General features: G+C 44.9%; 1 protein-coding gene across 2 annotated transcripts in view; it reads right to left on the bottom strand.

Annotated features, from left to right (window-relative positions):
• Positions 1–1,308: 1,308 nt before the first annotated feature.
• Positions 1,309–16,223, bottom strand: part of ZHX2 (zinc fingers and homeoboxes 2) — a 76,062-nt gene continuing 61,147 nt past the window's right edge. For both annotated transcript variants that reach the window (XM_038129739.1, XM_038129738.1), the window contains exons 3-4: positions 9,923–12,613; positions 1,309–4,728 (exon numbers count right to left, since the gene is read on the bottom strand). In XM_038129739.1, coding sequence (XP_037985667.1) covers positions 9,927–12,428 — 2,502 coding nt within the window. In that variant the 5' untranslated portion in view covers positions 12,429–12,613 and the 3' untranslated portion in view covers positions 1,309–4,728; positions 9,923–9,926. The remainder of the gene's footprint in view (positions 4,729–9,922; positions 12,614–16,223) is intronic.

Below are 16,223 nucleotides of genomic sequence, written 5' to 3'. Positions count from 1 at the left end.
CACATTTATTCAGCAGTCTTAGGAGTACCTACATACATCTCAGTTTCTCTGTCCATAAACTTGGATTAATGCTTTTATTCCTTTAGCTGTCTTGTAGATGTTTGCAAAACTAATTCTTTTTTAGATTAAAACTGCTGCACACTAAATTTTACACAATATATTGCACTGGGATGATCCAGACTTTTAAGAAAGATTTTTAAAAAAGAGGAAGGTAAGGGTGAGTTTGTATACTGACGAAACTACAGAGATGTCCCATTTACTGGGCCTGAGCCAGCTTGCTGGATGCGTTAGGTACATGTAAATTATGAGAATTTTAATATAATTGTAACTACCATTTTGGTGCATCAGTTGGAGGGAAATAAGAAAACCACAAACCCCCCTGTGTTTGCTTGCTGTGCTCAAGGAGTGCTGTGTGATTGGCTCTGACAATTACTCGGTCACTCAGCTCTCACCTCTGTCCTAGAGCTTGCAATAATCTGATTGGGATAATTCAACTGCATAACACCCCAGAAACCCTGCCTGGTGTTTTTTATGCTGCTTTTCCATTCCTTCACTGTGCATCTCACATTCTCTTACTTTCACTTTTCCTGCTGTATTATGAATATTTTTGTAGTTATGCTCTAGAGCCACAGGTCCCATTCATAGCTGCTTTCCATTAGTCTAGCAGAGGATTTCCTGCTCAGGTTTCTCCTTTTACCCAGCAGGCATTAAATAGTTCCTGTCCATCACTGGTGTGCTCTTTCCTTGCTAACAGGATGCCAAATGGACTTCCTACAATGTTATGTACTTCTGAAATTTATTCTTTTCCTCCTTCTGTAAACCAGTAAGATTTCAGGATGCATCCTTTTGTTACCTAAGAATATCTGAGGGCTACAAAAAGATGAAGAATGTTTAAGTGGTTAAATTTCTGCTGATGGCAAATATAATGCATAAATATTACTTATCTTGGTTGCCTTTTACCTGTGTGTGTATTTCTCTAGGATATCATCACATAATTATCATTATGCTCATAATCACTCAGATTTCTTGTATAACCCAGCACTTTCCTTCCAGTTTGTACTGGTCCACATGGTGCTGGGACACTCCTTCCTAGAGTGATCCCTGCAACTGCTGAGTTTCACCCTGCAGGTGCAGGTTTCTTGCCCCATTCACTGGCTGAATTTCAGAGTGACACTTTAAATCAAATTCCCAAAGGTCAGAATTGGAGATTTGAGGTAAGAAATTATGCTACTGCAAAATTGTGATTGAAAAGTGAAGAGCTTTTTTTTTTTAATTTTATTTTCTTCTTCTTCCTTAAAAAAATTAGTATTTGAGAAAACTGAACTGAATAATTTAGACTGCAGGGAGTTGATAGTTGCTTAAGTTGCTGCTCCAGAAGTTCCCAAGGCTTGGTTAAATGGGCCTTTGAGCCACCTGGTCTATTGAAAGATGTCCCTGCTCAGTGCAGTGGTGATGAATGAGATGATCTTTAATTGTTTCTTGTGATCCAAACCATTCTGTGATGCCCTTCTGTGTTGTCTGAGTGGTCTCTCACTATTCCCTTTTAATAAGGCTTCTGGCATGTCTAAACTGTGTGTTATTATGTACTTGGAGCCCACAGATCTCTAACACCAGCACAGAGCTTCCCAGCATCTTATGGACTGAGCAGAAGTAATGTGTGTATACAATGAAAATCCTTGTCAGCAAAAATCAGACAAAATTAAAAAAGTAGAGGCCACCTAAATCAAGTTCTTACTGACTTCCCAGTGACAGATTTTTCTATAAGCCTCATTTTGATCTTGTACAAGTTTAAAAATCTGATTTATTTTCATTTTGTGTTTAACTAGGTTTCTTCTGATTAGAAACTTCAACACTGAGGTTAAAGTGCATTGTGGAAGGCATCAATCAACACCTGAGCACCAGGGGCTGCTGCTGCTGGGGGACCCTGCCCAGGAAAGGCTGCCCCGAGCTGTCCCCTCGTTGCAGGGCTCTGCAGGACAGGCCCTGCTGGCCGTGGTGCCAGCAGCAGCTCTGGGGCTGCAGGGCTGTGCGAGCAAGCTCGGTGGCAGCAGCGTTTTCATGGTGTGACACGAAAGCCCAAGGCCCTGTCCCTAATGGCCGCTGTGCACAAATAATGTCCCCTTTGTCCCTTGCTGCTGGCACTCTCCTAGAAACACAGTCACTGTGGCTGTGTTAATTAAACACAAAGCCTGCTTCCACTGCCCGGCTCCACAGCCACTGAAGCAGCCTCTGGGGGCACCTGGGCTGCTTTAAGCTCAGCCAAAAGGGGTCCTGGGCTCGGCTCTGCTGGGTGAAGGTCTGGTACCACACCACGACCTGCCTGCACAAAGCCCCTCAGTGCCACCAGGCTGCCCACGCTGGCCACGGCTGTGCCAGTCCCTGGCCAGTCTCTTTGCTGGGGGACAGCCTCAGACATATTATCTGTGTGATGACAGACTGCAGGGCCACTGCTATTGTTTTATTTGAATTGCAGAGATCTCAAAGAGCCCCAGTCCTGTGCCCTCATCCACTGTATCTGGGATGTACAACTACAGAAAAACCCAGGTGGGTCTTGTTCTTCCTAAGCTCCCTAGGAGCACTGCTAGTTAAGTAGGTCAGTGCTCCAAACACACAGATGTACAACACATGTCAGACAGGAGAGAAGCAAACTGCAATACTAAGCCATCAAGTGGCTGTTAAAACCTTCATAAGGGCAATTAAACTATTACCATCCTTTCATACAAGCAATGGAAAGAACAGTGGCAATTAGTTTCAGTTACAGCTTCGGAGTTCTGGACAAGCATCTTCAGATGCATTTTCTTTTCGGTCACCCGATCTGTGCATCCAGGACTGCACAGGCATCTGCCTCCACCCTGCAGCTGAACACCCGAGCTGTGTGTGATGGGACATGTGCGTGCTCCCTGTCTGGCAGCCTTTGTCCAGGGAGCAGCCGATGTCACTTCCCCACCTTCTGCACACAAATGCAGCGAACAAAGTGCCGTCCCATCCAGTCACTCCTGTTCAGCAACGAACCAGACAACTTTACTGCAAGGGAATTCACTTGTTGCCACCCACTGCAAACCTCCCTCTACAGTTATATGTTGTGCTGATGGTTAATAAAAATAACTACATATGGGTGAATCACAGGGGTGGTTTCATTCATCCATTCAGTTTGTGAATCTGCAATCAAAATAAAAGGTGTTCCCCAAAGGCTCATTCCCAGGCACTGTCTGCATCCTTCTTGCAGGAAACAGCTCACTGACAAGGGGGAATAAACATTAGTATTCATGGAGTTCACTTTAATAGAGTCAGTATTTGCCAAATACTGCAAAACCAGTAAAACCCTCATTGCAGCTCTAAAGACATCAAACTCCTGTGCACAAAGTTTGGGCTGAGGTTGGGTAGGGTTTGGTTTTCTTGGGTTTTATTTATTTATTTTAGAGTAAAACAAAAGAGTTGAGAAAAAAGTTACCAAAATTTTTAGCCTTTGTTTTATTGAGTTACAACAAATGAGCAACAAGTTAGAAAAGTTGGATTTATTCAAACTCCCTACATCCTATTTGTGCAGCGTACTGAAAGGTGGGCAAGTTTTCCATCCCCAGCTCGTCAGAGGAACACACTGGACAGCTCTTGCACTCAGGCTCCTGCTCCCCTCTACTCCCTCCTCACACATGCACAGACAAACATCCCCACACAAATCCAAATTAGCAGTATTTGAAAAAAAGTGCAGTCAGGAACCTAAGAGTGATCTAAAAATTTAGTGGCAAGGGTTAATAAGAAACTTCTGTTGTGCGCTACAACGTCTAAAGCTGGAGGGCAGCTGCTGGTTGTGGTGTCCATCACTGTACCAGCCAAAGAAACACAAATAAATTTGGATTATGAAGCATCTTCATTTCCTCATTCCAACTCCTCTGGGAGTTGTAATGCATGTTTAAACAAAAAGTGCTAAAAAAACCCCCAAAACCAAACCAACAATCAAAAAAAGGCATTCTAGCCAAATCTTCAGAGACCCACAGATGGGGCTGGCTGGTGAAAAGTGAAGTACGGGAGCTGGAGAAGACTTGCCTCGTAGGAGCATGGAAAAGCAGAGATTTAAATATTTCAATCAGTAGCAGGTGGCCATAGAACAAAACAAAAAAGTCAAAAAAACAAGAAAAAAAAACAAACAAAAAGACAAACCCCACTTCTCCAGAACACGTTTAACTGGTCTGAAATGTAAACTGGAGTGGGGATCTGGGCTCAGGTGTTGATCTGCACCAAGACAACTCCAAAAGATTGCAACTCGTTTTTAAAACACTTCAGGAAAAAAAAAATCTCCCTCCTCCACAAAAAACACTTCCCTCCCCCCAACCAACCCCAAACCCAAAATTTCTCAACTGCATTATATGCAAGAATAACTTGCACCTATTACAAAAATTAACAAAATGTTTATGTTGTACAAATCTGTTCCAGTAGAGGAAGAGGCTGGGCAGGAAAGTGGGTGGGAGAGAAACTAAGAGAAAACTATGTACAAGGACCCTTTCCTCTTTCTTTCTTCTCTTCTGTAATGCAGTAGTAGGACTTTGGCACTATCAACAATTCCATGGTGATGCTCCACGAGAGTATTTCTTCTCATTGTGCCTCCACAAGCACGGTTTGAGACTTGGAGTCACAACACACTCTCTCACCCAGACAGGAAAATAGAGTTTTCTTCTATTTTCAGAGAGCATTTCCCCTTCAACATCAGGACAGTGCAGCTGAGGAGAACCCCTGCAAAAATTACAACAGCAGCATATTATTTTTTAAGGCACTACGAACTGTTTGAGCTGTTAACTATGATGAGACCTGGTTTACATCCCTGCACATATGGTAACACTGTTCTGTGTTAACTGTACCCTGAGGCCTATCCTTATCACAGCCTCATCTGGTAGGGTGCTGCATTTTTGCTGCATGTAACACCCAGCTAATAACCCCCTAGAGACTTCTAACAGGGATATATGGTCCAGCCTTGGCTCAGGCAGATTCTCACACTGACTCCAAATGATGCTGGCACGTGTTTGGGGCAACTGCTTTGCAACCACAGGGCAGACAGTGCTAAAACCAAGAAGACTTCAGGTCTTTCTCCCCCAGTAAATCCCCTCGTAACACTTCCTGATTTACATGATTTTAGAAAATTATGCAAACTAAAAGACAATGGAAAAAGTTGGATGTGCCTGTGCTCTGCAGAGCAGCTTCCTGGTTCTGCTATCACTCCTGTACCTACATAAAGGCTGCACAATTGGACCAAAGAGTAAAAGATGACCCCTCAAAACCCAACCTTCAAACAGCCACCACTTCACACATATCCCCAGTTCCCAGCAAAAAGCAAGGGCTCGATGACAGGGATTATGCTCAGTTTTTTCCACACTGAGGTGTGAACGTGCAAACATCCTCTTCACCCACCCTGCAGCAGTGCTCACTGAAACCTGAGCTGACTCGTTATTTCGTGCCTCTTACGGATGTTGCTGTCTGGTCTGTTCCTTCCCACAAAAGCAGTGGGCTCTATCTGGCATCTGCAATGCAGTCAAGGCCAGGGAAAGGCCATAGGCTTGCACCAACATCAAGGGGAAAAGTGTCCCCCCACCCTTGAGACCTTCCCACACAGGCCCCTGTTCATCCTGACTCACTGGAAAATTTTAATCGCTGCACGGGGTTTTGTTTCTTCCTCTGCAATCTTTCATTATATTCGAGCTTGAGTTTCTAATGCACCTAACTCATTTCAGGGGAAAAAGCATGTCCTCCCTACTTCAGCTTCATTCCCTCAAAAGTTTTGGGGTGACCTGAATACTGCAAAAACCTCAAAAGTTTTGGGGTGACCTGAATACTGCACTGGTCAATCCCATACTGAGTTACTTCAGGATGCTGACTTGGAGCCCAGCACCAGTAGCAGGCTCTACTGTGAGCTTTCTACATGAAACCCTAAGCCTCAAGGAAAGTGAGAATTTGGGCAGAAAGTGAGAAACCCAGTGCTGTTCACTATCGGTGGTTTTGGACACTGAGGAATGCACTGGCAAGCAAGTTATGTCAGCTCCTGCAACAGTGCAGAAGGGGCTGGAGATGCCAGGAGGACCCAGCCTACCTCTGATGTTCAGTATCATGCATTCAGCAGATGAAATGGATGACTGCCTTCAGCTTTTTTTTTTTTTTTTCCTACAGTACAACCTTCACACATGGTTTGACTTTAGCAAATCTCCACAGAGCAGTGGTTACAGCCATCAAGAGCTGGGGTGTTCAGCTACCTCGTTCCCACCATGAGCCACAGGCTTTGGTGCCTACATCTTGCAGGGTTCATGCTTAAAAAAGGAGGTCATGAAATAACTCCAAAAAAAAAGACAGTTTACTGGGGAAAGGTGGTGATGGGGAGACAAAGCAGATCATTCTGAGAAAAAACAAAAGCTCTGATCTTGGGAAAACCCCACAGGGAGACAACACTAAAGGAAGCCTGCAGAAGCTGCCAAACACTCTGGCATGCTCTGGTCCTGCTCTCCTGTCTGAGCTGTAGTTTGCTGAGTTTAATTCAGAACCAGTTTCTGTTTGTCAGTTTTGCAAAGGAGGACAAGGGACCCAATTCTGACCTGTGCTGAGGGAAGGCAGGAACCTCTCTACTGATGGAAAGGGAGCTACAGCACTCTCTTGACAGAGCAGTTGGGCCCCACTACAAGAGGGACACAAAGCTTCATAACAGTCTCAGAACACTTCCAGAGATGGCTTTAGTGCACCCTACAGCACCCACTCAACATCTGGAAGGCCTGGTACCCTGTGGGGACAGATCTCCCAGCCTCACTGTTCAAGAAAGCTGACCTGCTCCATGGAACAAATCCAATTTTGCCAAAAGCTCCAGATACAGACTTAGTAACAGAGCCTCTTCTTAGTCCTGGGATGGCATTGCAGAGCCTGGCATGAATCGTGCTCTCAGAGAGGCCCAGTCCCTTGTGAAATTCCCTCTAGCTGCAGCAGCAGCAGAATCTGCCAAACATGGATCAGTTTTGGAAAAACTCGTTTTTTTTAAGGCATAAGGTCTGTGTAGGCTATAACACAAATGCTCTTTAATAGTTCCAAAATCTCCTAAAGCTACATACTGGAGAAGAGAGTGACTGAGATGGTCTGGAAGAGCTGAGGTTTTACAAAAGCCACACACAAATTCAGTCAAGAAGGGTATGGAGGTCAATCATCAAAAACCATTCATTTTAGACTACTTAGATCAAGCTGGGAAAACAGCACCACCAGGAATATGAAAGGAGCACACTTCTGCCTGGTGTATGGCTCAGCAGTGAGAGACTCACACAGCAAGTGTGGCTGAGTGAGAGACAAGAGGAATCCCTTGTCAGCTCTTCAGTCCACCTCTTACATGAGGTACCTGAGGAACATTTCAGGAAAAATCAAGCTTTTATGACAACTGACAGAAACAAGTTCCCTGTCATACAAAAGTCTCTGTTTTTGAGTCATACCCTGGACGTCACTTATGGTAACACCTTGTTAATTAAGCAACAAAGTTTTAGCTGAAAATTTCTAACATTGCCTGCCCAATGAAAGCTTAGGAAAAATAGCTGAGATTATTCCCAGAGTCCCATCAGTGTGGGGTTTTAAGATTCCAAATTTCGTGTCACAACGAGTGTGGCAATGCCTCCAGGTGTGCACCACAGAGCAGGCGCTTGAATTTCTCAGCTGAGACTTACAGGCAGAATATAGGAAAATTAAAAAGACTTTTTCAAGTCCTCAGAGCAGCACACTGAGAAACTGGCAAGGAGCAGAGGATGAAAGGGCCTCTGACCATTACTGTACGCTCTCTGCAGCAGAAGTCCTGCTCCAGTGCACTTTTTCTCTCAGCAGCTGTATTTTACACACAACCACCGGAAAGCTCCTCATCAAAATGATCACTCAGCAACACTTTAACTGAGATCAAAGTTCTTATAAAAATTCTTATTCCTCTCTGATAACACTTGGGCACCTCCAGAGCCCTGAAGCTTTATGGTCAACATCTGTACCAGGGCACAGAGGCAGGAGGTTCACTCCATACCTGACACTGCCCACAAGCACAAAAATGCAAGCATCAAACCCAGGCTGTGGAAGGAGCTGCTGCAGATCTTGGTTTCATAGCACAAGAGGTTTGTAAGAAATAGGTTTTTCAGGCAACTCCCCCTGCTCCTGCCTTCCTCCCCCATCACCTCTCTGAGTCCCCCTGATCTGCTCCCTCTCCTCAGAATCAATATTTGTAGCTGGAAGGGGGAAATGTTCTGGAGTAACAACCCGGAGAAAAAGAATCCCACAGTGCATTTATTCCTCACACATTTGGACTTTAAAAGGCAGATCAGATCCTGGCTCTCCCCTCTTATGTGGCTGCACAACAGTGGCACCCCAGTGTGCCTCTGGCTGATGTTCCCACATCCTTCTTCCTTTAATCCCTGCCTTTGACACACAGGTAACACCTGTTCCTCACATCCCTAATTACCAACTTTTTCAAGGATAATGGAGGACAGCGCCTTGCAATCTGTAGAAGTCTGAATGCAGTCTGAATCTGTAAGATACTTTGTCATAAAGGTGCTGTCATAACATTTCTCAAGATTAGCTAACAGAATTCACAGTTAAAAATAATACCAGCCTTCAGGGTTGGTTTTTTTTTTTTTCAACTCAGAGAATGTCCAGGAGACTTTGGGACAAGTACTGCACATGGAGAAAGGGGTGTGCTAGCCAGCAGGGCATGCTGCTGAAAACTGCACCTCTGAACAGGTAGTTCAATCCAAGTACTGGTAGCTATAATAGTAGAAGTCTCAAATACAAGTGTGGAGGCACTTCTATCAGTCCTGGCTTTTGTATTTTTTTAAATTTTTATTTCTTTAAAGAAATGCTAAAGTATAATTTACTCATTAGATGCCAGAAAATCACCAATTTTCTCAAACAGGTGTTCTCTCACTATGGTTTTTAATGCAGGACGCTGAGTTTTCTGTAGGATAAGCTCTAAAGTTGTGGTTTAAGGAAACTCCAGTTTGGGAGAAACAGATTCAGGTATACTGAGCACAAAATGTTACAGGTTCCAGTGAACTCAATTCAACATGCAAGAATTACTGACAGTGCTTGTTCCAGATTTACACCTGTGCAATTGTGATCAGAAACAGGTTTCAGCTCTCCAAATAACAAGTCCTTTCGCATTGGGAAAGATCATATAATGCACCCCCTCCTTAAAGCCAGCCCTGCAGCTTGCTTTTAAATTCAAGATCCTGTGAAGAAGAGCTGCTAAACACCCACACAGCTTAGTCTGGGGCATTTCCTAAGCCTCTAGAGAGAGCAAGCAGAACAAAGCAAGACTGAAGAGAGTTCTCACTTGCAAGAGGAAGAAAACACATTTGCATGAGCCACTTCAGTCCCACTTTTTTTTTTTTTTTTTTCTCGCTTTTGCATAAAGAGGCATCTGTGTCCTAGGCCCTTCCCCCAGTGACCTTTTGTTTTCAACATGGCAGGATGCTGCAAAGGAAGGACCTGAGATGCAAAAACAGGCCTAGCCTCTATTCAGTGATCTCTCAGCACGGGGGATATCAGCAGCTAGTGTTATTACTATTTCTTCACATGGCTCGGGTAGCATGTTTTATGTAAAGTACATATAGGTTGTTAAAAGACAGAAAGTTTTAAGGTTTAATCACTTATTGCAAAAAAAAAAAAAAAAAAAAAAAAAGTATGAAAACCTCCCTTATCCAGGACTTGACCCGCCAGGAGACAAAAAACAAGGCAAATGGCACTAACCCCTCCTCTATCCTGCAGTTGGCTTTAATTTACAAGCAGAATAGGTCTCCCTTTTGTTCAGGCATCCAGCAGGCACAGAGCATCCGGCAGGGATGGGCTCCAGAGATTTACACTGAAGCAGGGCTACAGAATGCTGGAAGCACACCCCATCAAAAGCAGGCTCAGAGAAACAGGGCACCCTCAGCATTACCTGTCTATACGTGGGAATTGTCTCCAGGTATACTTTCAGAGTCTAAGTCTGGCAGCTCTGTGTGGCCCTCGGGGGCCGTTTGGCTCCAGCTGTCCGTACAGTCTGAGGCAGCATCGTCCTCGCCCACTGTCACCTCCACCCAGCTGACCTCTGCTGGTTCCTCGTTCTCCTCACTGCCGTGGCCATCGTGGCTGTTGCTGCACTCCAGCCTGTCCACCCCCTCTGCTTGATTCCCCAACAAAGAGTCCTTCAGTGGCTCGCAGTCTCTTTTTGCTCTCACCACTGGTTTCCCCCCATTCTCTTCATTCAGTTTTTTATGCTCCTGGTAATGCTGCCGAGACACCTCATTACCATTCTTTGGACTCTCAATGTGTTTCGAGCTCTTTTTCTGGCTTTGCTTGTTATGACCATCACCAGCAAACTGCTGCTGGTACTGGTCAATCCATTTAAGTGACCCTGTTCTTAATGAAGACCGGTTCTCCTTGAACCAGCGAACTATTTCAGTTCTCGTGAGCCCAGTCTGAGATGCCAGCTGGTCATACTCCTGGGGTGATGGCCACTGGGTCCTTGCAAATGTGCTCTTCAATAGATGAATTTGCTCTTGTGTTTTCTTCAATGTGGCGGAGGACCCAGATAAAGCACCAGGGAGCTGAGAACTACTCAGAAGTTCTGCCTGGCTTATTGCACCATTGGGAGTTCCTTGATCCTTAATTTTTCTGTATGATCCCATTGAATCCAAGACAGCTTGCTCCATGCTGTCCCTTATCTTCCTTCGCTCAGAGAACCATGAATCTATGTCCCTCCTACTCAGCTTTGTCTCCACTCGAAGCCTGTCCAATTCTCCCTGAGTAGGAAAAGAGCATTTTAAGAAACTCTCCTCAAGGGCCCTAAGCTGCTCTTGAGTTTTCTCTTTCAATCTCTGGGGAGTAAAATCTGTGTATGGGTGAAATGACCGGCCATGTCGAGCAGCTGAAGGTGCTATTTGATCTTTCCCTAAAGCTTCACCAGGAATTTGCACAATGCCCCTCTGACTTCTGTACCTGTGGTCACTGAACCACTTTTTGATCTCACTCCTGGAAAGACCTGTTGCCTCTATAAGCCGGTACACTTCTGCATCATCAGGAAACTGGCTCGCCATGAAACTGGCCTTCAGCTCTGCTATCTGCTCCTTGGTCTTTTTCCGCTCGCTGGCCGGGGTCGCTGGAACAGCAGTCACCTTGGCAGGAATCTCAGGCACCTGAACTACGTGAGGACGCTTGGCCTCTGGGGCACTTGATAAAGTCTGTATTGTCCTCTTTTGCCCCTGGTTTGGGGCAACAGCAAGGGTAATTGGTGAACAGGAAACAGTTGAACCATTTGACACAGGAGTCAGAACCAGGCCAGTCTGGCCCAGTATCTGACAAGGCAGAGCTGTCTGGATGATGGGCTGCGGCATTTTTGCAGTTGCCAGAGGAGCTGGCAGGACGGTGATGGTCTGGGGAACTGCCTGGATAGTACCATTGAACATCTTCTTCCTTGCTTCCTCTACTTCTTCAGGAGACCAACTTATACCATGCTTCAAACGTTGCGTAGCGAACCAGATTCGGATTTGTTCTTCGGGATGTTTCGATGCTGCCGTCAACCACGACAGCTCTGCTTGTGTTGGGTAAGGGAACTTATTAAAGGAGTTGATCATGGTCGCGTTAGTGTCCAGTGCAGAGTTGTATTTGGTACTGTTCAGAGGGACCGGGACCTTGGGGACAAGGTTGATATTTGGTGGCAGCTGTACAGAGGGCATAACATGGGCTAGCACATCCTGGAGAAGGTCTCCATTTATGCAGGCAATAGCTTCAGTGGCTTCAGTTATGATGCGGGGGAGAGCGCCATCCACGTGGTTTTCCGTAACTCCCTCTTCTGGCTTTTTAGATCCCTTCTTGGATTCCCCTTTAGGCTTTCCCATTTTCATCACGGGCGCTTTATTTGCGCCGATTCCCCCATGAAGCGAATCGTCACACTCTGCATTTTCCAGCCCACTGCTTGTGACAGTGACGTCGTTAGTGGCAGCCTCAATAGACTGCTCTAGAACAGTCTGATTATTGCGTTTAATTAATTTCAGTTTAAAGTTAGTCTCTCCCGGGTGGTATTTTGTGTTGTGGTCAGACAAAGAATCGTATTTTTTGGTTGTGAAGTTGCATTCAGCACAGACATACAGGGGGTTGAGAATGACATTTGGATGCTGAGTGTCAACGTGCTCTGTAAATTCATTTAAGTTTTGTGTCGAGTAAGGGCAGTACTTACACTCATAACCACCCTGGGGTTTCTTAGACTGATTTTCACCTGCGGGCTTTGCCTCCACCACTTCACAGTCTTTGACTGAGTTTTCTGAAGGCCAGTTTCTTTTGGAGTCCTGCTGTGATGCACCAGTCCCCTTGTCTTTAGGAATCTCTACGCCCTCGGCACCTTCCTGCTCCACGACTTCAGAAGTTCGCACCATACAGGGAGTTGTGGACTTTCTTTTGCTGGCCATGGCAGCTGCTGGCAGTGTGCTCTTGTCCCAGATGGTGGCTTCTTTTGACAGGGTGAGCAACCAACTCAGTAGATCTTGCAAACAGCTCCAAACTTCCCTGATTATTTGACTGTGTCGTGTTTAAAGAATTTCTGCCCTTGCTGTGACCCTCAGCCTCACCAGCAGACCTGTCAGCTGCATGACACCTGTGGAACAAAGCACATGTTGTCAGCCACTGCTCAATAAAACAAAGATTTAACAGAAAGCCACAGCTCAAGGTGTGTGCATTTGCAAGGCATATTTTGAATATTGCTGAACCCTTCTTCCTCCACATCATTATTTTAAGAGTCAAAAATCTCCCCAAAAGAAAAAAAGTCATGGGTAATTTGCAATGAAGTGCACCACAGGAAGAAAATGACTGGAACAAATAAGATGAACAGACAGGGAATTTTAATCTCCACTAGACTCAATGTGTTTAGTTAGGAAAAGAAGATAGTCCTATAAATACTGCATCTTTTTATAGAAGCTGCAATTCTATTAATTACTATTTTGAAGCCTGCAGATTTGAAATTGAGTGTGATTTATATTAAACTTAATTACTTCCCACTGTCACTTACCTTGTAAATATGACTACTAAATGATTGTGGTTACTAATGATGGGTGATTTCTAAATAAAGCTATAGGATCTGCCTTGGTTGTAAAAGTAATGGCAGAAAGAAGAGTTAATGTAAATCAACACTTCCAAAGGTCTGTGTTTTGAGAAAAGATGGGCTCAAAGAAACTGCAGCAGGAAACTACAGCAGATTTGTGGAGGCCTATCAAGTCTTTTCCAGACGAGAAGTTTCCTTAAAACACCACTTCTCACTCAACATTGACAGAAAGAGCTACCAAAGGCCATGGAAGCCCTCAGATCCCTTTTAAACAGGGTCTCTTTCTGTGACCCCACTGATAATGTCCCAACTTGTGCATGTCACTCCCTGCAGAATTAAAAAAGCCAAACCAAAACATTTTAAAGCTTTATTTTTAATGCTGAAGCACTTTTGAAAGTTCCCAAATGCAAGAATTCTGCAACATGTATTTTCTGAAGGATAGAAGGCAAACATCAGTCAGAATAAGCACAAAGAAAAATTACACCAGCTTTTTTAGGATCTACACACACTCATCAGGACTGGATGGAGGGAAAAAGAACAATTTAGTTGTCAAAAGAGCTTAATTAATTAAAAAAAAAAAGTCAATTCCCTATTTGACAAGATGCTTTTTAAAATATATCACTGATTCAAATTTGTTATTCTTCCTGGTCAGATGGTCTCTGGTTTCATAATACTTCTACAGTCTTGAAGTAGTCTTGTACTTCTACAGGAAAACTCAGATTTAACAATCAAGAAGTTCTTGGAATTGAGTGGGAGACACACTGGTGTTTACAAACCAGAGGAGAACAGAAAGTGGAGATTTGCAGAGGGGGCCAGGCCTGCCCCGAGTTCTGCAGAAGTGTTCTAAATGGAGAATTTGAACTAGAGATCCAGTGGAAGACACCCCTACCTCTTGCAGGTGGGACAGACTGGATGATCTTTAAAGATCATTTCCAAGCCAAACCATGATCTCACGTCTAACCAAATGCACATTTGCTTATTGTGAAGATTGTAAATGATAAGCTGCATGCGGAACCAGAGACATGAAGATCTAACAAAATACAGCATCACTGCAGTCACATCTGGACACATCCCACATCAGCAGAGACTTTATAACCACCTGAGTGCTGTCCCTGTATCTGCTCCTTTCACTTGAGCCTTGGCATGAGAGAACCTGTGAAAGCAGCCGCCAGCTTCTCGGTCGTGTTTGCAGCTGAGGAACACTCTGCAGGTCTCCAGAGCACAGTGCTGCTGCTCTGCCTGTCACAGATCATTCCATTCCTGTACATATGGAAACTCAAACCGTACACGGCCAGAGGAAGCAGCTCCAGCTGGGGATAAGAGCAGGGCTGGCAGCTCCCAGCCCTACGCACTCAAAGCCCAGCGGGAAGCAATTCCCCATACACGAAACACGCCGTGCGCAAACTCGCCAGATGAGGCTCTTGTGGAAGTCAGGCTCTGAAACACCCAACGCACCATGGAGAAGATCCCGTGCGTATTTACTGTGGCACAGATGCCTCTGCACAACCGCACAGTGCTTTGTGTTCACAGCCACTGCCACCCCTGCACCTCCCAGGCATGCTCCTGCACACTTGGTGAAGCACCAGAGCATCTGGCTGACTTTCAAGGGTGCATTTGAGCTCCAGCTGCTTTCCTGGGAACTGAGCACATTCGCTGAGCTCTGTGAAACAGCGATGGGGCTGCCCAAGCCTTATAGCTCTGCCTTGGTCAGGGTGACCCAGTGCTATTTCCCCCTAACCTAGGACCACCAACATTGTCACCATCATTCCTCAAAGCATTTGCTTCTGAGCCAACATTTCCTTATCTGCTTCCTTTTTTTTTTCCTTCTACCTTTTAATGATAAACAAACAGAAGAAGAGTGAAAGCACTGATGCCTGGTTTTCTGTACATTTGTGCTGATCTACCATTGAACTGGATCACACTGAATGTTCTCTATCATTTCCACACATTCCTTCAAAACTCCCCGTCTACTTCACCTCACAATTGTCCTTCCACAGATATTTTGGCTGTGATCTGTGACTTGCTGTCTCCCACTGCAGGTGAGATCCGAAGCTAGAGACAAACGCACACCTGTCCCAGTGCCCATCTTCCTGATCACCCATTTTCAACCGTGCTTGCAGAAAATTAATTTGCTTTGAAGTTTCTTCCCTTATACCAAATTTGGCTGAAACAGGCCAAAAGATGAGAGACAGGCAGAATGGGCTCCGTAAGCCCAGCTGGTGCTGTAAACAGGGTGGAGGTGATCAGGTCATCTCACTTTTCCCTGTAGATCCCACAACATTTGTGATACTGACTTTCTTAGATGAGGGAAGGGAGGTGCAGGCAGTGTCCTGGGCCAGGGTAATGAAGATGGAGCCGTGGCTCCTGGGCTGCTCCTCTGAGTCTCGCTCTCCCTCCCAGGCCACAGCTGCACCTAATGGTCTGCTCCTGTTTTAATGTATGACCTCGTGCAAAATTCATGTGGCAGTATCAGCAAAAGGAAGAAAATTCAAAGGACATCAAAGACAGAGCAAGGCTTATTTATATTTCACTGAACTCGCCCCTGCCTCCACAGGAAGAAAAAGCTAGGAACATAAAGGAATGTGATGGAAGAGAAAGAGTGGAGAAGGAGAAACATCTAGGTTACAGCTTGGAATCAACCAAAGGTTTCTTAAAAGTCAGACTAAATGTTTTGAATTCTCCAGTCTTTGGAAGCTCAGCAAGCTCTCTGCTGCACCAAGCTCCCAACTCTTATGAGGACAGGAGGACTGGCCTCAAACAAGGATGCTCTGATATAAAGGAAGGGCCAAGGTCCCTTCTAAACATATCTAAGTGTGTGGAAAGATGAAAAATTCTGTCTGCTACAGTTTTTCCAGAAAATTGCACAGATTGTTTCTTCTCTTCCTTCTTCCTAGAGTGGTTTTCTGCATGTCTAATTGCTGGCTTTCTAACCCGACACTTTGAGTAGTTTTTTCTGCCACATGAGAATCATGACGCACCACAGAAATCAAGCGCAAGTCAAATGCTTCTTTTTAGAGGCCAATAAAAGAAACAAATTACTTTTAGGCTATGATGTGTATTCTTGGGCACTCATAACTAGCTACAGACTGTATTTGTCCCTTTGACCCACACCCTGAATGATGGGGAGAAGGAGAATCTCAACGCTTACCTGAGCAAGAAGAGTTTA

The sequence above is a fragment of the Motacilla alba genome, chromosome 2 (assembly GCF_015832195.1).
Source record: "Motacilla alba alba isolate MOTALB_02 chromosome 2, Motacilla_alba_V1.0_pri, whole genome shotgun sequence".
Classification (NCBI taxonomy): Eukaryota; Metazoa; Chordata; class Aves; order Passeriformes; family Motacillidae; genus Motacilla; species Motacilla alba.
The sequence above is the reverse complement of the archived record's forward strand: the minus strand, read 5'-3'. Positions and strand labels throughout refer to the sequence as shown.